At 41.9% G+C, this 20,453-nt stretch overlaps 1 protein-coding gene across 7 annotated transcripts; it reads left to right on the top strand.

Moving 5' to 3' along the window:
* Positions 1–95: 95 nt before the first annotated feature.
* On the top strand, positions 96–19,820 carry LOC149459195 (WD repeat-containing protein 53-like). 7 transcript variants are annotated; one of them, XM_089681560.1, is made up of 5 exons: positions 102–233; positions 2,388–2,464; positions 2,572–2,686; positions 7,573–8,070; positions 16,152–19,820. In XM_089681560.1, exons 3-5 carry the CDS (start codon positions 2,609–2,611, stop codon positions 16,725–16,727), a joined length of 1,152 nt encoding a protein of 383 aa, XP_089537686.1. In that variant the 5' UTR covers positions 102–233; positions 2,388–2,464; positions 2,572–2,608; the 3' UTR covers positions 16,728–19,820. The 7 variants fall into 7 exon arrangements, with proteins under 7 accessions (XP_089537689.1, XP_089537686.1, XP_089537690.1 ...); XM_089681564.1 differs by lacking the exon at positions 2,572–2,686; XM_089681563.1 differs by lacking the exons at positions 2,388–2,464; positions 2,572–2,686 and having other exon boundaries at positions 96–233.
* The last annotated feature ends 633 nt before the right edge of the window (positions 19,821–20,453 follow it).

The following is a 20,453-nucleotide window of genomic DNA, read 5'->3' as shown; positions in this document are numbered from 1 at the left end:
GGGCATGCAATCACAGACAGATCCGGCCTTCTTATGACAATCCAGGGACTAATAGCGCGTAGGAAAGCATGTGCGCATGCGCTTAAACGTACACGCTTCAGTATTCCCTAACTATGGTCCCTGATCTTCCAATCAGACATCGCAATTATTTCTGCGGAGTGTAAGCAACCAATGAGGGAGCTGCGTAAAGTATAGCGGAAGTAGAGTGCCCGGAGTTCGGCGCTGGGAGTCAGGTGTGTGCAGTGTGCACCTGGGGAAGGGAAGTGTGCTGAGGAGCCGGCTGGAGCGGGCTTCCTATGTGGAGGATGTGTGCCCGGCCGCAGTGATCGGATTGCTTGTTTTGTGAGTTCCCCCACACACACTACGGAGAAACCCGGGGCCTCATCTGCACAGCAGGAATACCTGAGCTGCCTGTGGGTTTCCAAATGATTTCTGTAACTGAAACCAGTTCATCCTGAGAACAGACTAGACTGAGGGGGTAAGCTGGAGGTCCGTTTACAGACATGGATGGAGTAGATGAAAGAGGTGTCAGTTTTAGTGATTTACTGACACTTCCTGTCCAGGAGACACAACAGGAAGTCAGAGGAAACCTCTCCAACATTACATTAAAGCGGAGTTCCACCCAAAAGCGGAAGCTCTTCTTGTTTGCCCCCCCTCCCTCTCCACTGCCATATTTGGCACCTTATCCGGGGAGTGGATACCTGTTTTTGACAAGTACCTGCTCCCACTTCCGGCTCAGCTCACTGCGGCAAAGTGAGCTGGTAATTCGGCCACCTCTTTCTTCCCTCAGTCTCCTTCACAGGTCCCAGAAGACTGCCGGACCAAGGATGCGCAGTGTGACTTGCGCATGTGCAGTGGGTACCCGGCTGTGAAGCCGCAAACTGTCACAGCCTGGTGCTCACAGTAGAGATGGTGGCGCCGTGGAGAGAAGGGATGGCGTGGGTGAAAACATCACTGGACTCCGGGACAGGTAAGTGTGTTTATTAAAACGGAGTTCCACTCCCTGTCAAAAAATAAGTCAGCAGCTACAAAAACTGTAGCTGCTAACTTTTAAAGAACAGCCACTTACCTGTCCCTCAATGTCCTCCCCGCAGCCATTTTCACCAGCCATCTTGTATTCCAGGAGGCTGGCATCTTCAGTGTGGGCACCCGGCTGTGACAGCTTGCTGCTTCACAGCCGGGTACCCACTGCACATGCGCGAGAAGCGCTGTGCTTCATGAATGGTCCTGTAGTCTTCTGGGACCTGTCACGTGTCCCAAAAGACTACAGGAAGGGAGGGAGGACACCTTCCACTTCCGATCGCCGTGAAGTGGGAGCGGGTACCTATCAAATTTGGGTACCTGCTCGCCCCCCAAAGGTGCCAATCCTTAATGGGGAGCAGTACTTAAAGCAGAACTTCCCCTTTTGGGTGGAGCTCCGCTTCAAGAGTCAGCAGCTAGTTTGTGTAGCTGCTGACTTTTGATAAACACAAATACAGCTGGAACTGCACTTTAAAATCAATGACCCTGCACTGCAAGGGTTACATTCTCATTAAAGTAATAGGAAAGGCTCTTTATAAAATAATAACAAACATGGTTTAATGGTTTTGCACAGAGCAGCCCTGATCCTCTTCTGAGGTCCCCTGCCAGTGCCAACCTCCACCCCTCTCAAGCTCTTGGGACACTCATGCATTCTCTGCCCCATCCCATCTGAGCCAATGAAGAGCGTGAGAGCCTCAACTATTGTACACATCGCTGAATCGAGATCAGGTTCAGGAATGTATTTTTTTTTGGGGGGGGGGATGAGAGCTGCATGCAGAAGTGGTTTTTTTTTTTTTTTTTTTACGTAATTGCATAGAATAGAAGAACACCTGCCTTTACAACCACGTGAAAGGAATTGTTCACCTTTACTAAAAACCGGTCTACATAGGTAAGGGGCATCTGTAGATAAAAACGAACTGTGCGTCTTTGACCAAGTTGAATGCCCTTTTGTGGTGTGTAGGCCATGAAGCCTGAGTGGAGTATCTCCCAAGACATTAAGTGAGGCCTAGTCATTACTGTGCACCTTCTCAGGGGCGAGCTCTCAAGGCCAGTACAACAGTGGAGAGAAGGCGCTCACTCCTGTGATGGTGGAGGTGAGCAGTAATGACTAGGCCTCACTTTCTAACGTCCTGGGAGTATTCCAGTCAGGCTTCATGAGGTATGTAAATGGCCTACACCTACAGCAAGGGTATCATTCAGTTTCAGTCAGAGCTGCACATAGGCAGTTTTTTTTGTAAAGGTGAAGTAACTCTTGAAAGTGGAAGTTAGGAAAGTATTTTTGCCTTTAGTTCTAATTGTTGAACACTTGCGAGGTTCTGTTCTGGCGTCTTGATTGTTTGAATGATTTCACTTCTACACTTGTGCAGGAGATCAGTCCTTCAGGAGTACAGGCGGCATGCTGGAGTGTAAATGGAGCTGCACAGCTTAGTCTACCCACAGACAGGTAGGAGTATTTTATCACAGAACAGAGACTGTATGTCTCTTCTGTAATGAACAGTCTGCCTGCTTGCTGATTTTATTTTTTTTATTTTTTTTTCCCTTCAACTTTAGTTTCACTTTAAGGGCTCATTCACACCTTGATACAGAGATGTCTGTTTTTCTGCATGCGTTCTGCAAGGGCACAACAAGATCAATTGTTCTCCATGGGCCCTGTTCACACCACAACGTGAGTATCACGTGCAGATTTTTTTGTGCACAGGAATCTGCAATGTGTATAAAACACATTGAAGCTTGCATGAAAACTGATGTAAACGGATGTTTCTGCAAGTGAAATCTGTGTATCAGTTTTCTTGCACTTATGGTGTGAATGAGCCCTAAAGGAGAACTATAGGCAAAATGTTTTTTTTTCATTTTGGGTAGAGTATGGGGAGAGCTATAACCCTGTGTCACATAGGGGAAATTTCCCATCACTTCCTGTCCCATAACCAAAATAGGAAGTGAGAAGAAATCCCTCCAAAGTATGGGAACCCCTGTTTGTAAACAGAACAAGTGTCCCCATTGGAAGGCTTCTCTAATAATGTTCTGGTGACAACCCAAAATTTGGTATTTTCTTTCACTTTTGATGATAATGATAAATAAGACCAATAGAGAGGATGAATGTCCTTAACGGGGATACAGACAGCAAATAAAGACCTGACAGGTGTTTTAATCCCTCTCAGCTCTATCCACAAGTTAACAAATGCCTTCAGTTCCTTTTTAAGCATAGGGGTTGAGGAATAAGCTGTAATACCTCCCGTACGCCTTACTCCAGTAAGCTTTCACCACATTATGTGACCAATTACCCGACATCTCTTCTCAAAGATGTTTGCATGCTGATGTCATCAAGTACAATGCAAAAGCATTGAAGGGAAGAGAGTGCAAACTACTGAGGGAGCAAGGAATATGTTAAAGAGGTTGCAAACCCTTACATATACCCTGGAAAGTGACTGACCTCAGGTGATACACAAAGATGAAACAAATCCTCTTACATCCGTCTGTTCCTTAGATCCATTCAAAGTGCAGAATTTACACAGGATCTCTCAGCTCTGAAAAGAAGGGGGCGGGGAGCTGAAGTTACTCAATGAGGAGAGCTCTGAGAGCTGATTGGAGGGAAGGAAACCCCCCCCCCCCTTCGCACAGCTCACAGGAACAGAGCTGAAGCTGTCAATCACAGTCTGTTCCATCCCCTGTCACATTTTTCTCTTGGTGTCAGGAAAACGTGTCAGAAGTTACTCATACTGATACAAGTGGAAGGAGACAGCAGACAGCAATGACACTTAGTGCTCTAGATTGAGACAAGTACACACTATAGAGGGATATGCTTTGTTCATATTTCATGTCTGAGGTTTGCAACCACTTTAAAGCCCAACACCAGGATGCAAGCAACCCACTCCCTCATCCTCTTCTCATTAACTGCTGGTATAGGTATAAAAAAGTAAAACCTATCCAAATATCCATTTTACTAACCTGAAGCCATGGTCATGTTAAAATCCTTTTCTCTTCTCTTTATGTCCAGGGTGGGTGTCCACTTTACTGCCTGTGTGATGTGGATATTTCCTATTGTTGAGGGCAACTTCCAGCCATCCGGTCTTCTCTCTTAGGCTTCAGAGATAGGAGAATTCACAGGGACGGTAAGAGGACCAGTGCCCAAGAAGATAACGAGCAGGGAAAAATGTTAGGTCAACGAGGCAGGAAATGAGCTTAGTTCATAGAAAAAGCTATGACTTTGATCCATTACGCTGCAAGATGGCTTGGGAGGAGGTTTTGTTTGGCAATAAAGACTGAGCAGGTGAAAATGTACTATGTAAATTTCATAATGGCCTGGAGCTGGGTTTTAGGTATGATAGGCTTTTCCTCTATTCCCTAGACTCTAGAAGCATTTACCCTTGCAGTGGGAGGGCACTGCAAAGGTAATTTATTTGACATTTTTTTTGGATTGGGATGGCAAGGGGTTATAAACTAAGGTTTTTAATGTTTTCTGTTATCCTTGTTAGGGAGATTTGTCCTCTATGCTGGAGCTGTTGACTGCTGTCATAAGAACTGGAGGTATGGGAAAATCTAAACTTAGAGTTACCAGAAAAACTGGGATAAAGTAGAAAACCTCAAATAGGAAGACTTGTTCCTGAGCCTCACCTTGGAGAGATTTCTCCTCCTTTTCTGTTCTGTTTACAGGACAGAAAGTGAACAAAAATCTCTCAAAGTGACAGTCTCTCAGCACAGATGACAATCTGACACAGATGACAAACAGTATTAACCATTCCCTATTCCATCCAAAAATGAAACAGTTTGGTTGGTTTATGGATATACTTTAATGGCTGTGTTTTGTGCATAATAATTTTATTTGTAATTCCATCTGAAAACAAAATCCCTCAGGGCTTCCAAGGGTTCCCCATTATCAGGTCTTTGGAATGTGTTAAAACACATTGGCCTGTTTTATGGAATGCAGTAATAAATAAAATTATTCTGGGCAGGCAACTTTGGGTTGGTCCTTTTTTTTTTTTTTTTTTTTTAATTTTTTTTTTTCTTATTGTATTCGCTTGAGGTTGCGTGAACCTAGCTGGGGGTTCTGTAAGGGGCCCCTTCACACCAGATGCGGTGGGGAAGCCCTGGCAGCTGGGGCTACACACAGACAAAGTAAAATGCCTTACTTTCTATGGTGTCAGTTTGCTGAAAAAAAAGGTACGGCATGTTTCATGACATTTAAGTAAAGTTCAGTGAAAACAATGTTTTGTGCTGTATTTGGCACAATAGTCCTATGTCTCACAGTGTACACAAGTGGCAATGTGTATAGTTTGGCTTGCTGGTGTGAACAGACCCATCAAATGGAGGTCAATCTGAAAAGTGCCTGTGCAATCACCATGAAGTGAAAAAAGATACTTACACTGATTAATTGCAAACAGTATTCCTCATGTTATCAGCAGTGGGGATGCATTTTGTTCATTTTAGCCTTTCCTTTTACTTTAAGCTTTAGTAGAACAATCTTGCGCTGCAATTCCAGCTGCAACTGTTTTGTTTTAAAGCGGAGTTCTACCCAAAAGTGGAAGTTCTGATTGTTTGCCTCCTCCCATATTTGGCACCTTTTGGGGGGGAAGGGGGAGCGGATACCTGGTTTTAATAGGTACCTGCTTCCACTTCCGGCTCAGTTCGCAACGGCAAAGTGAGCTGGAAGTTCAGCCTTCCTCCCGCAGTCTCATGGGAACCTTCACAGATCCCAGAAGACTGCTGGACCAATACGCAGTACTACTCGCGCATGCACAGTGGGCACCCGGCTTTGAAGCTGCAAGAGAAGGGACAGTGCAGGTGAGCACATCGCTGGACCCTGGGACAGGAGAGTGTGTGTTTATTAAAAGTCAGCAGCTACAGTTTTTGTAGCTACTGACTTTTGCTAAACACAAAAATGGCTGAAACTTCACTTTGAGTTGTAGCTTTTTACATTGGGATTGTGTATTTTATTTCCCATTCTGAGCAAAATTGCTTTAGTTCTGTCAGATAGGGACTATTGATGAGCAGCAGTTGTTTTCAAGTCTGGTCAAAGACTCGCAGTACAATTGAGATCTTGGCTTTGCCTGGGCTTTTTCAAGATATTCAGGTTTAGCCATGGTTCACACTAATGCGGTGCAGCACATTGCATATGATTTGCACAGGAACTGTATTGCAATGTCTACGGTGTGATTTGAACCATACATTTTGTATGGCTCAAATCGCATCTGCACCAAAAAGGTACAGGACCCTTTTTTTTCCCACACCTGATTCTCATTTGCAACTGTTGGCCGCAATGGCTGATGGTACTTTCAGTTCATTCAGAAAGCTCTGAATGAGTGACATGACCATGTGGGCAGAGCCCACGCAGCTGCACTGTTTTTAAATTGGAGAAGAACCCCTGCCCGCTGTCATGGGAGAGAGGAGGCAGGAGCCATGTTCCAAAGGTGAACTTATCCTTTAAAGCGGAGTTCCACTCACACTGTCAAAAAATAAGTCAGCAGCTACAAAACTGTAGCTGCTGACTTTTAAAAAAACAGCCACTTACTTGTCCCTCAGTCCCGTGGTATGTCACTGGCCATCCTGTATTCTAGGAGGCCGGCATCTTCAGTGTGGGCACCTGTCTGTGATAGCTTGCGGCTTCACAGCCAGGTACCCATTGCGCTTCGTGAATGGTCCTGTAGCCTTCTGGGACCTGTCGCGTGTCTCAAAGACTACAGGGAGGGAGGACACCTCCTGCTTCTGATCGCCTAGGCGATATACAATTGCATGACCATGTACTTGTAAATACAGATCTGCCCAAGTCCTCAATATGGAAATAAGCTGCTCTGACAAACTTGACGACCAGCAGTTTTATTTGTCAGCATAAGAGTTATGGCAGCTTTCTGGGGAGCTTAAAGTGGAGCTCCACCCAAAAGGGAAAGTTCCGCTTTAAGGACTGCTCCCCATTAAGGATTGGCACCTTTGGGGGGGGAGCGAGTACCCGAATTTGACAGGTACCTGCTCCCGCCCCCCAATCCTTAATGGGGAGCGGGGGAGCATTCCTTAAAGCGGAACTTCCCCTTTTTGTGTGGAGCTCCGCTTTAAGCTCCCCAGAAAGCTGCCATAACTCTTATGCTGACAAATAAAACTGCTGGTCATCAAGTTTGTCAGAGCAGCTTATTTCCATATTGAGGACTTGGGCAGATCTGTATTTACATGTACATGGTCATGCAAATGTACATTGAATTTTGCATGACCTTTTTGAAGAAAATTCAATTATAAAAAGCAATAAAAAATGCAGTTACCCAAGGCAACCAGGCAGCTTCCATCCTTTTATCAATTATTACATAGTAGGGATTGCTAGAGAGCTTTGACATGAGAGATGGAACAAAAATAATTTACATAAGCCTCTATGCTCAGGTTCTGTTAGATAGGAAAACATGAGGCATAACATGGCGCTGTGGAAATCCAAGTTTTATTGGTCTTTTTTGAAGTGAACATCTGAAAGCATGCAGTATTCCACAAAAACTTATTTTTTTTTTATATTATGACATGTATAAAACTTTGACATAAAAATCAAATAGTGATCCTTGTTTTATTGTCTTCTTTCAGGCATTTATAAGTAGGACAATGACTACAAAGTGGGATTCCGGTCATTCCAGTGCTGTTTTAAGCCTGGCCATCAGCAAAGAAAGAATTGTTGCTTCAGGGGCTGAATGTGGAGAGCTTACTATCTGGAGTGAAAAGGGACGTCCGATAGGAAAACTGAACTTTCACAGTGACGATGATGTAGCAGGGATTATGTTCTCTCCAGCTTCTCCGACAAAACTTTATGCTTCTCATGGGGAGACAGTTAGTGTTCTGGACACCAGGGTTTTTAAAGAGCCTGTGGAAAGCTTCAGTATCAGTAAAGAAGAGATAAACTGCATTTCTGTCAATGAGTTGGACAGCCTATTGGCTGCAGCTGATGACTCTGGCGCAGTGAAAGTTTTGGATCTGCAAACTAAAAAAGTCTGTCGGACACTGCAGAGGCACACTAATATCTGCTCCGCAGTCACTTTCAGGCCAAGCCGACCTCAGAGTCTTCTGTCATGTGGACTTGACATGCAGGTGGGTTATAGCTCCATATCTGTTTTATTTGTGTACATGATTCACATTTAGTGGTGAACTCCAATCAAACAGTTAAATACCCAGTGAAAATAAATCTAGTATTTATACAGCTAAAATGAAGATCACTGAGTGGAAAACACCCCAGATTTCTTATTAGACAGTATTAGCAAACTGATGAAGTTATTGGTTGTTTTATCAGCCTGTTAGCATGTTACTGTCAGCAAACGTCTTACACTACAGCCTGGTTGACTTATGCAGGCCATGGACGGGACGTTTATCGGCCGAACGAAAAATCGGCCGATATTCACACTGTTAGTGGGGCAATGTCGTCGGACGATTTTCGCGTGTCTTGACGCTTCTTTTTATCGGTCATGCTGGAAAATCTACGAAAAACGGCTGTTTTTCGTAAGCATTGGTGGCAGCAATGACCGATTTTTCGTTTATCGGCCAACAATTAGTGCTGGATCTTCCCATCTGTCTGGGTGCTGCTTTACAGGTAATTAGGAGAAGCTAATTATTTAAAAAAAAAAAGTAATGTATTTGGAACTTACAACCTACTGTAAACAGATATACTTGAATTGATATACTGTACATACATGCATAACCATTTCAGAACTTTATTAGAACTTAAAGCGGTAGTTAACTTTTTTTTTTTTTAACTTGAACCTACAGGTAAACCTATATTAAATCTTAACTGTAGGTACAGGAAATATCTCCTAAACTGGTGCTGTTAGGACAGGGGTGTCAAACTCATTGTGGGCCGCATCAGCGTTATGGTTGCCCTCAAAGGGAAGGTTATATCTGTAGGGGTAGATGCCCAGAACACACCAACCCCCTTACATCAGATGTCAGGATCCTACCAATCATCAGAAGTCAAGTGCCCCCCACCCTACCGTACATCACAGTGCACCCCCGTTACCTTACGCTGCTGCTGGGAAGAAGCTGGGGACGGATCCGGGAATCAGAAAGTGTAGGTCTGGAGGAGGGCTGGAGTCAGCTGCCGGAATCTGTTGACTGCTGAGACAATATGGGGGAAGAGATGAGGGGTATTCTGGAGCTGCAGGAAAAGTGCAAGGGTCACATGAAATAGCCTGATGGGACAGATTCAGCCTACGGCCTTGTATTTGGCACATGTGGCTTAGGATATATCCACATGGGCACCTGACAATTACATCAGTGTGCATGCACAATGTGCTCTGCATTGATGGCTCATTGAGTGCAGTGAATGCTGTACCACAATCATGATTCCCATGCGCACTAGCACATTATGGCATTAACCTGCAGGGGGCCAATTTACTCCCAATTTCTATAAGGCCTTTGCCTCATTTTTATTTCCACTTATGGCTCACGCATTCAAAGCCATAGATGTACTTCACCCATTCTCCCCTCAACTTCTCCAAGCTCAGATAGTAGTGCTCCTGAAACCAGGGGAAGGACCCATCACTTTGTAGTAACTATAGGCCGATTTCGCTGCTAAATATAGACTAAAAAACATTTTGCCAAAGTTACAGCGAACCTCCTTTCACTGTTACCTGACATAATTCATAAAGACCAGGTTGGGTTTGTCCCTGGGCGGGAAGCCAGGGATAACACCACAAAAACTATTCACCTTATCACTAAGGTCCAGAAAACTCAGCTTGCCTTCTCTCTTGTGATGTAGAAAAGGCCTTTGACAGAGTCAATTGGTCCTTTCTCAGACAAGCTCTGGTGCAAATTGGGGTAGGTCCGCAAATGTTGGACCATATTCTGTCCCTATATTCTACACCCTCAGCCACTGTGTGGGTTAATGGAATACAATCTGAACAGTTCAACATTTCTAATGGCACAGGACAGGGCTGTCCCCTTTCCCTGCTATTATTTGTGATAGTAATTGAACACTTAGCCCAAGCTATATGCAATAACAACTCTATTCAGGGTATTCATACCCTCTCCACACACTGTAAACTCTCATTATATGCGGATGACCTTTTATTGTATGTTAGTCAACCACATATTGGTATGCCCTCCATACTGAATGAAATTTAAGGGTTTGGTGGCTTTAGCAATTTTAAACTGAATCTTGCTAAGACTGAGGCCTTGAATCTTTCTCTGACGCCACCTATTCTGTCCATGCTTAGACGGATTTCCACTTTAAATGGAAATCCAAGGCAATCACATATTTGGGTACAGAAATTCCTGCGCACCTCTATACTCTCAATTTTAGTCCGCTCCTTACTAAATTACGCCGGTCATTGGAGACATGGCAAGATCTTCCTGTGCCTTGGTTTGGATGTATAAACATTTTGAAGATGAACATTCTGCCTAAGTTGCTATACCTATTCCAAACCTTACCAATTTTATTACCTTCTGCTTTCTTTCGCACTCTTCGCACCCTCACAATACAATTTATCTGGCACCTACACCATTCCAGATTGAAACATAAGCTTTTGTGCCATCCTAAATCTGAGGGGGGTACTGGTCTTCCAGATTTTGAAATTTTTCACGCCTCTGCACTACTAGCCCGTTTATGAGAATGGTTTTCCCTTCCGTTTACCAAGGCTTCTGTCATAGTCGAACAAGATCTCTCTCCAGTGGACTTATGAGCACTACCTTGGAGTTACTCTGGTTCTTATCGCACTTTTCCTGTGCTTTCCCCTTTGACGGAAGCCGTGCTTAGGATTTGGTATCTTTTACCTGGACGTTATGCGCTGTCTTCAGATCCTAGTCCACTTACTCCCCTTTTTGATAATCCCAAACTTCCTAATAGTACACATTTTTATATATGGCTCCTATGACAGATACTCTTGGCGATTTGCATGCTCTTTTGTTAATCCCTCCACAGGCTCCATTGTGCATACTACTGCCCATCTATCGTCTTCTTTCAATTGGTTGACGAAGATTCATCTTTCGACATAAAGTAAATTCCTTCATTCGTCTGGAAATGTACATAGGCCTCTGTTGGCTTTTAAACACGTGTGCCTTCTTTCAGAATTACCTGACCATGTCCTCTCTAAAGTTCATAAATTGATAATCACTCATACCCATGGTTCTCTACCTATATATTCTAGAGTATGGGCAGAGGAATTGGGTATAGAGATCTTCCCTGGTGAATGGCAGAAGGCATTTATTTTCACCCATAAATCTTCTGTATCTAACTATATAGAGGAAATAAATTATAAATTGCTCTCTAGATTGTACCGGGACCCGGTGGTCATTCATCGCATCTTCCCCTCCGTTTCGGACATCTGCTGGTGCTGTCTCAAGGAGAGAGGAACGTATTTACATGTGTGGTGGGTCTGTGATCTCATTAGCCTGCTCTGGCCTAAGATTTTTCAGATATATTCTGACATATATAATGACTCCCTCACTCCATCTCCCAAAATCGCGTTATTGTCCAGATTACCTGGATCTATCAAATCGCAAAAAACTAATCTTTTACGTTTTTTTCCTTTCCTCAGCACGCCAACTCATTTCCAGATTTTGGAAAACTACAACCAGTCCTTCCCTATCTCTTTGGGTAAATATTTTAAATGATACTATGTTAATGGAAGAAATGCAGGCAGCCGAAATGGACTCACGGAAGAAATTTAATTCTCTATGGTCCATCTGGATTCAGTATTCCACCTCTGAGAAATTACGGAATATGCTTTAATCACTCCCTCTGTTTTGGTTTCTCATTAGCTATGTGGTAAAAGGAATTGGATTAGTGGATCTCATGCCATCTTCCCCATGTCCCTTCGTGGCCCTGTACCCTTTCCTGCCAACGTTATTTTTTTATCCTTCTTGGAGTCTCTCTTCTCAGCTTCGCTTTTTCTTTCTTTTGTTCCTTATATTATTTCTCTTTTCCTTTTCTCTTTCTCTGGTTTATTTAGGAATTATTGGGACGAATTGTCTATAGATGTCGTGTTTTGGACATCCTTTGGCTTGTGATACTGGATGGTCTTGCTCTATTTTGTATGTCTCTCTACATCGTATATGTATATTCATATCCGCTAGCAACATCCTGTTTCTTCAATAATGTAATGTACTGGCCATATTGACACTGTTATTCGTGTCCTGTTCTACATTTCAGCTGTTTTTTTTTTTGTTTATTTGGTGCTTTTGTACAAGTAACAGAAACTCTTTAATAAAAATATATTCAATCTAACTTGCAGGGGGCCCCTTATTTTTTTTATTGGCACTGTCATTTTAATAAATTGTGTAAAGAACTGCCTTTTCAGTTTTCACATATATTAACTGCTTCACTGGGTGACAGATCGTGGAACATTCAGCATTCTGGGTGGACACTGCAGTGTGATTTAGCACCTGCTGTGTCCACCAGACACAGCTGATGACAGATCACTGTACTGGGCCGCTGCCAGTACCGTGTGATCGCTGTGGCAAATCACATGACAATTGTGCACAATAGATGGCTTCCATTCATTGTGTACTATTTTGTTGCTCTCTATGATTGTTCACAATGATCATATGGTACAGACAGAGCTAATCACAGCCCTGTACCATGTAGTTAGTTGTGGTCTATCACAGCTAATCACAACAATACATACTGAATCAATTGATTTCATTCAGTGAAAGTGGTTGTTTATAACAGTGATATTCACTGTTATAAGCGATTTATAATGTGTAAAGAAAAAAAAAAAAATCCTGATCACCTCCACAGAGTAGTACAATGTTACTATGGTAACATTGTATTACTCTGGTTACAGTTATTACAAAAAAAGTGATAAGAAAGAAATTATTTTTAAAAAATAATTTTTTTTTTTAAATTACATACTTTCACCAGTCAGTGTCCCTGATTACCGCTACACCACTTATACCATGATGCTGTACTGCACTGGTGACAGTATGCAAAAAAAGTGAAAAAATTAAATTTTTTTATTTTTCCAAAAACTCGCCATGCCTCTTACTAAATACCTAATACTCTGGACTGACTACTTTCCAAAAAGGGGTCATTTGGGGGGTATTTGTACTGTCCTGGTATTTTTGGGCCTCAAGAAATGAGATTGGCCTTCAGAACATCAGTATTGATAAATTTTCAGATATATGCACCAACATTTGTGAGCTCCTATTTCCTACAGACTAAATAATATACACTGATTTGGGTTATTTTTTACCAAATAAATGTAGCAGAATACATTTTGGTCTACGTTTTTATGAAGAAAAAATATTTGCACAACTTTTTTTTTTTTTTTTTTTTTTTTTTTTTAACTTTTTTCAGTATTTTTTCATTTAATTAGCAAAAAATATAAAAACCCAGTGATAATTAAATACCACCAAAAGAAAGCACTTTTTGTGTGAACATAATGATAAAAATGTTATTTGAGTATAGTGTTGCATGACTGTGCAATTATCATTCAATGTGTAATAGAACTGAAAGCTGAAAATTAGCCTGTGCAGCAAGGGGGTAAAAGTGTCCAGTATTGAAGTGGTTAAAGCTCAGCTCCAGCCAAAACATGTTTGTTTTGAATACAGGATTCTCAGAGCACTGTGAGTTAGGTAAAAAAATTCCTGCCTTCAGGCTCACTATTTCTGGTTGAAAGCTCAAAAGGTGTTGTCCCCAGTGTTGTAAGCAGTGAATCACATTTGACACATTCACTTTTGGGTGTGTAAATAGTCTTTTTAGAACAGACACGAAGAAGAAAACGTATGAAAGGCTGGATAGAAGTATGCATCGTACTTTTAGCCAATATTTATTTTTGGTTCCTTTTTTTTTTTTTTTTAATCAGAAATATAAAAAGCAAAACTCAAACATAATGGGCATGCCTGGTGAGCTTTCATGGGCACCAAGTACTTTAGAGTTGGTGCAGGTTTGGTTTTTTATTCTCTGACAGGTTGGCATTTTGTGACAATTTGTTTTCATCTAGTTCTCCAGACTAATTTCAGATTGGATGTTGCCCTGACTGATGTTATCTGTATTTTTTAATGTAGACAGCTGCATGAGCAAAAGCTCATTGAAAACAAAATGTTTAGACCTTTTTTTTTTTTTTTTTTTTTTTTTAACCCTTTCTCGCCGCTGTCTCCTGGGCTCTTTAAGAGGTCTAAATGCCAGGAGGCGGGCATTCCAATATGCGACCGCTGTGATTGGCAGTCCCCACAGCCACATGATCGGAAAGCTTCTGATCACAAATATGCTTTGGAAGCTTTCCAGTCCCCGCTGGTAACTGTGCTGGGAGCGCGCAGGGTGCGCTTTCCGCACAGAAAATTGTTTACGTAGGGCCGCATATGCGTACTTTTGGATGAAAGTGGTTTAAATGTACCTGTATTCAGAATACAGACGAGCCTTTCTCAACATTTTAATACAGGGAAAACCTTAAAATAGTTTTAAGGTCTTAGGGAACCCCAGCTAAATTATTACATCTGTGTAATAATATGACGCATTTGTGTGGTCAGTATGTTGAAAATATAATATTGAATAAAAGAAAAAATGTGATGTATCTAGCATATTTGGTACCCAGAGCAGTTTATTTTTTTTTTAACACTCCCCTGCTCTCTAAGAAAGTTGTAGCAATCATGGAACAAAATAATTTTGGCCAAAAAAGGAAAACCAATGGTGAAAATTGTAGTGCCCGTTACATTGGTGGTCAGTGGAAAAGTTTCTTCTTAAATTGGTAGTTGGTGTAGTTGGCTCTTATATTGGTGACCAGTGGCAGAAGGACCCCATGTATTATTGGTCAGTGGGAGAAGGCCACTCTTACATTGTTAACCAGTAGGAAAATTACCCCCCTTTCACACAGCTTAGAAGATAATGGATAGCAATGTTTACTGGGAACTAGAAACTCTTCATTGGTCAAGGATCCCTGAGCAACTGCTGAAAGAACCCTAGAGTTCCACAGAACCCTGATTAGGAAACCCTGCTATAGATATTCCAGTATTTACATAATCTTAGCAAGCTGTAAAATTATTTATAAACAAGCCACCCTGTACCCAGTTTAAAACAAGTAAATACTGTGAAGTAACTTTTCCCCTAAGATTATAACAAAGACTTTGGAGTTTTGGTCTGCTTATAATGCCCCATGCACACAGGACCTTTTTAGCTCAGCTCTCCTAAATGCCTTTCCCCATTGGCAGTCACATTTATGCAGAAAAAACGGTTGACGTGTAAACATGTTTAGGCACGTCAAGCACTTGGGTGTTTTCATTTCATTGACTAGAATTCTGGCCATTGAAATGAATCAATGCTCAAGCGCTTGACGCGTCAAGCGTTTTTCCTGCAAAAACACAGATGCTCCTGGACGCACTGTCAGTGGGAGTTTTTTTTCTGCCTCTAAACGCCTCTGTGTGCATGGACAGATTTACTAAAACTGATGCACTCAGAATCTGGTGCAGCTGTACATGGTTGCCAGTCGGCTTCTAAATTAACTTTTGTTCAATTAAGCTTTGGCAATAAAACCTGGAAGCTGATTGGCTTCTATGCAGAGCTGCTCCAGGTTTTGCACACTTCAGTTTTAGTAAATAACCCTCATAGACTGACATGCAGGGGGCATTTGGAGACAAAAAAAAAATTAGGACACCAGCTTCCCCTTAAAGTGGCATTACATACACCCTGTGTGTAAGAGCCTAACAGCACCTGCTGATTGTTTACACTAGAGGGCTGGCAGGCTGCCTCTCCATAGAGAATAGCTGACATTTCTGCACCTGTGTTGTGAATTTGAATTTCCCGCCTATAGTTACAGAGGTAAATGAGGGCTTGTTTTAAAGTGCTTTTACTGCTTGTTTAGAACATGTACTGTAGTGTGGTAGTCGGGGCACAGGATTACTTTAACGTAATCTGTATCTAAAGCCAATAGTTTTTATTTAGGATAGAGAAGGGATTGGCTGAAATTCCTGCAAGGTGCCATTACTTTCTCTCCTATAGACACAACAGGACATTAGGGAAAAATCTTCAAATGATCAGCCCTATTAGACAGTTGTCACTAGACCACGTGTCCATTGAAATATTTCCCCACTATTCATGTTTTGATGCATAGTAAACAGAAATATACTTTCAATACTCCCTATAAATGGTGGGCATTATAGTAAAGGTTAAGCATTTTATTTATGATCTTTCTCGTTTGGGAACACACTACCACAATATATATGGCTCACTTTTTTGTGTGTTTCAGGTGATGCTTTGGAACATGCAGAAGACAAGACCACTGTGGATCACAAACCTGCAACATTTGACTCAGGATGAAGAGGATATGGATAACCATCAGTCTCCAGGCCAGATCTTCAATCCACCTCTGGCACATTCACTTTCTGTCTCTTCTTGTGGAAATGTCTTCTGTTGTGGGGCTGAAGATGGCAAAATCCGAATATTCCGGATATCGGGAACACGTTTTGAGGAGGAGCTGTGTTTTAAAGCTCACACTCAAGGTGTCTCTCAAGTCAGTTTTGTTGAACAAAATCCTGAGCAAACCATTTTACTATCCGGAGGTAATGATGGTAGAGTTTGTCTCTGGGACATCAGCAAGGAAACCACACAACCTCAAAAACAGAAACGTAATTCTAGAAGGTCCTCATCTAATGTAAAGATCCAGCAAACTGCAGAGGGTGTGCCAAGAGTTAGCTCAAAGCTTTGTTTTGAACATGGGGAAAAAGTGAACTGGATTTTAGGAGCTGAACTTCAGGAAACGAAAGTGGTTCTCGTGGCAGATCCAAGCAGTTCCATATCCATGTACCAGTTAGGAGAGCTATAGGTGAACTTCCTTTTTTTTTTTTTTTTTTTTAGGAAATGGATTTGTTATGTGGAAGTATGCCACTTATTTTCAGTATTCAGCCTCATGCACACTGCTGGACGTTTCTTTATCTCAGAGGTCTTTCCTCCTGACAGCGTTATTTTGGCATAAAAAGAATTGTGGCTTTAATTAAAAGAGAAATAGGGCTTTTTTTTCCCCCAGTTATACTTGCCTAGGTGGATGCAGCATCGATCCGATGCTGCAACTGTCCCCCGTCGGCTCTAAGTGTGAGAACTCAACGATCACTTGACTGCTGATCGACTGACTGAGTTCTGTCCGCTCTGAGCAGAGAGTGGGACTGTTGGTCACTGCTGTCTGCTCAGCCCCCCAGTGTTCACTGGAGTGCAGGGCTGTGGCGGGGGAGGGAGCGACTGGCTCTGGCTCTCAGTGCTTTGCTGAAAGGCTGAGCCAGGTGCCGCTCCACACTCTGGGGTGGGGGTGCATCCCGACTTTGAAGTTGGGATCTTTCCCCAGCCTGGACCGGCTGAGTGACGATAGCCGATAGCAATTTTTTTCAGCTGAAAACGGGTCACAGGAGTGCAGAACAAACTGCACTCCTGTGATCCACAGGAGAAGTACAGCCAAAAAAGCTTTGACTGTACTTCTCCTTAAATTTAATTTGCAAGAATAATAATTTATTCTGCCTATTGAAATGAAACACACCTAGCATTACCGCATGTTCACATGCGTCAAGTGTTTTTTTTTTTTCTGCCAAATCGCTGCTGCTCCTGGACGCACTGGCAGTGGGGTCTTCTGTCTCTAAACACCTATGCCTCTAAACTCCTCTAAAAGCTTATGTGTGCATGGACATGCAGGGGTGTTTAGAGCCAGGAAAAAAAATGCCAGACACCCCTAGCAGCAGCTGGAAAAAAAAACCATCCAGTGTGCATGAGGCCTTCCACATGAGCTTGTGATAACCACAATCAGCTAACACAATGTTTTGCAGTGCCTTAACAAAACTTATTGCCACACCAATTTAATGTGATGTGGGATAATTCATAATCATACAGTGCTTATTCTATCAAAATGGTAGAACGCAGATATGTAGATATGTTGCATTTTAATGCACCTTTTGGCAACACTGGAAAAATTAGATAACTTGATGGGGTTGTCCACTTCTGAAAAAAACTTCTTGGTATTTTGTCCATGAGTTCTTAGCCCAAAATTCCCATTTCTTTTAGAAAAGAGAAATATTTTTACACAGAGAATATCCTATTTAAAAATAGCTGTGCCTGGGGATAAAAGTGCCCAGCAAAAGATATTTCTATGAGAGCCATCTGTCATTTGTGAAAAGAGATCTTCCATTGTATGAGCAGCTATTAAAGGAGAAGTAGGGCCAAAGCTTTTTTAGCCCTTCTCCAATGGATCACAGGAGTGCAGTTCATTCTGCATTCCTGTGACCCGTTTTCAGCCGATAGGGGGCTAAAGCCCAATGTCGGCTAATGCCATTCAGCAAGTCCAGCCTGGATAGATTTTGACTTTAAAGCAATGCGAAGCGTACATTTAAAAAAAATAACATGTTATACTTAGCTGCTCTGTGCAATGCGCAAGGCAGCCCCACTCCTCTTCTTGCGTCCCCTGTCAGCACACCTGGCTCTGCCCCCCTGTAGCAAGCCGCTTGCTATGGGGGCACTCCTGCTTGCTTGCTCCTAAGCACTCCTCTGTGTGTCCATAAGATACACAGAGGGCTGCTCAAGCTACCCTCCCCCACTCCCACCTCACTGACTGTGATGGACAGAGGTGAGAGCCAATGGCTCCTGCTGCTGTATCTGAGCTAATGAAGAGGGAGAGAACCCGGAGAGCCGCTGATCTCGTGCACATTGCTGGATTGAGATTGAGCTCAGGTAAGTATTAGCGGAGCTGAGAGGGGGAACTTGCGCACTGAAGCTTTTGTAATCTTCATGCTTAGAATGCATGAAGGTAGAAAACTTTCAGCTTTTAGGACCACTGTAAAGTTGGGATCCACCCAGATACCTGGACTGGCATCTGACTCAGCCTCTCAGCAAGCCGCCTCCTCCACAACCCAGTGCTCCAGTGAGTGCTGGAGGGGCGGAATAGAGAGCCGGTGACTGACAGTCACCAACTCTCTGCTTATTGAAGACTGAGAACTTGAGTGATCAGTGGTCTATGATAGCTCTGTTCTTAGAAGCAGCAGGGGACAGATGCAGCATTGGACTGATTCTGCATCAACCTAGGTGAGTATAGTTTTTTTTATGTAAACCTATACTCTTTTGAATGGTTGCAAACCTTTAATTTTAAACTTAGCATTTGACAAAAAATATTTAATGAGTAAAGGTTTAGTTTGGTGAAAAACTACATGAAGAAAAAATTATCAGTATATCTAGAGATCTAGGTACATAAATTTATATGCAAATTGAAACTGGTCTAAATATAAATATATTTAGTTAAAATGGTCTTAGGTTGTGATAGATTTACTTTAGAACTTGTTTTGCTGGAAAATGCAGCATGCTTTTAGGTGCTTTAGCTTGCATTTGTAATCAATATCAGATATATTTATTTCTTTCTGACCTGCTGCCAATATTCAAGCTATGTATGCTTTGCCATTGAATTGGATGGGGTCTAAAATGAACATATTCCAGTGACCACAAGTCCTGAAGCTGGTCATATATTGAAGAGATATCATTGTTCTAAAATAAATGACCAGTCATAACCTTTCTCTTTCTATTACCCAAGATTTCTCATGATAGACACCAGGTTCCTAATCATTCTCTAACTGCCTTAAACAAGCATCACTTCTTGGTGTGTATTGTGCATTATCACCTTTGAAACTTTTTGACTTCTCTAAAGTGGTTCAGTGTCCATAATTGAGTAACCCCTAAAAGTAGACATGTTTTTTTTTTTTTTGATGATGACCTATCCCATGAATGTCTTGAATTCGAGGCATGATTTTATTATAGCATAGAGAAATGAAAGCCTTTTTTTTTCGTGTTGCATGATATTGCATAAAATGATTATCAGTGGGTACCTGTATTTCTTTGCCTCAATGCAATGGCAGATCTAAGCAAATACAATAAACCTGATGTAAACCTCTTATTCTATGTTTGTCTCTTGTTTACATTGTATTAAGATGTCCTTAGACATTAGACTGTACTTTGCTTTATGACAGATTCCTCTTAAAAATAATTTTAGCTATTTTCTAATCTTCAAAGAAAATTATATATTTTGTATTTTCAAACAAAGGTGTTTATGTATTACACAAACTGTATACCACTTGCAGTCAGCTCAGTTCAATGTGATTAGTAAAATTAGTAGGGATTTTTGGCAGCTGTGCAAAGAATAGACCTAAATAGTAGAGTCCCTCCCTCATCTCTACTGGGAACTAGTCAATTCAGGCAACCTGCTAGAAAGCATGCAAGCAGTGCTGGACTTTTTCTGGAAAGCCTAGCATTCTGTGCCAATTGTTATGGAAACATCTGTAATATATTTTATATGTTACATATGTAAAATCATAAACCTATAAAAAATAACCATGTGAAGGGGTGGCGTTGGAGTGACTGACAGTGTAAGTAAATGCTATTAAGAATCCTTACAGTAGTGTTTACCTGTCCTTTACCACATTGTGAAAAAAAGTTTATTTAAGAGATGTCAGAACTTTAGCGCTGAGAAAATAATCAGTACATAATTTATGAAAACAGGTTGGGATCTGGAATCAAAGAGATTCTCTAC

This window comes from Staurois parvus, unplaced genomic scaffold (assembly GCF_062004578.1).
Source record: "Staurois parvus isolate SC_StPar_1 unplaced genomic scaffold, SC_StPar_1.0 ptg000270l, whole genome shotgun sequence".
Taxonomy (NCBI): Eukaryota; Metazoa; Chordata; class Amphibia; order Anura; family Ranidae; genus Staurois; species Staurois parvus.
Note: the sequence above shows the minus strand (reverse complement) of the source record. Positions and strands in the feature narration are given on the sequence as shown.

Coding starts and splice junctions, on each gene's coding strand:
- LOC149459195 (XM_089681560.1), top strand. CDS start 2,609: ATGTCTGTTTTTCTGCATGCGTTCTGCAAGGGCACAACAAGATCAATT. Junction 2,687..7,572: donor GGCCCTGTTCACACCACAAC/GTGAGTATCACG, acceptor GTCTTCTTTCAG/GCATTTATAAGTAGGACAAT. Junction 8,071..16,151: donor CATGTGGACTTGACATGCAG/GTGGGTTATAGC, acceptor TGTGTGTTTCAG/GTGATGCTTTGGAACATGCA.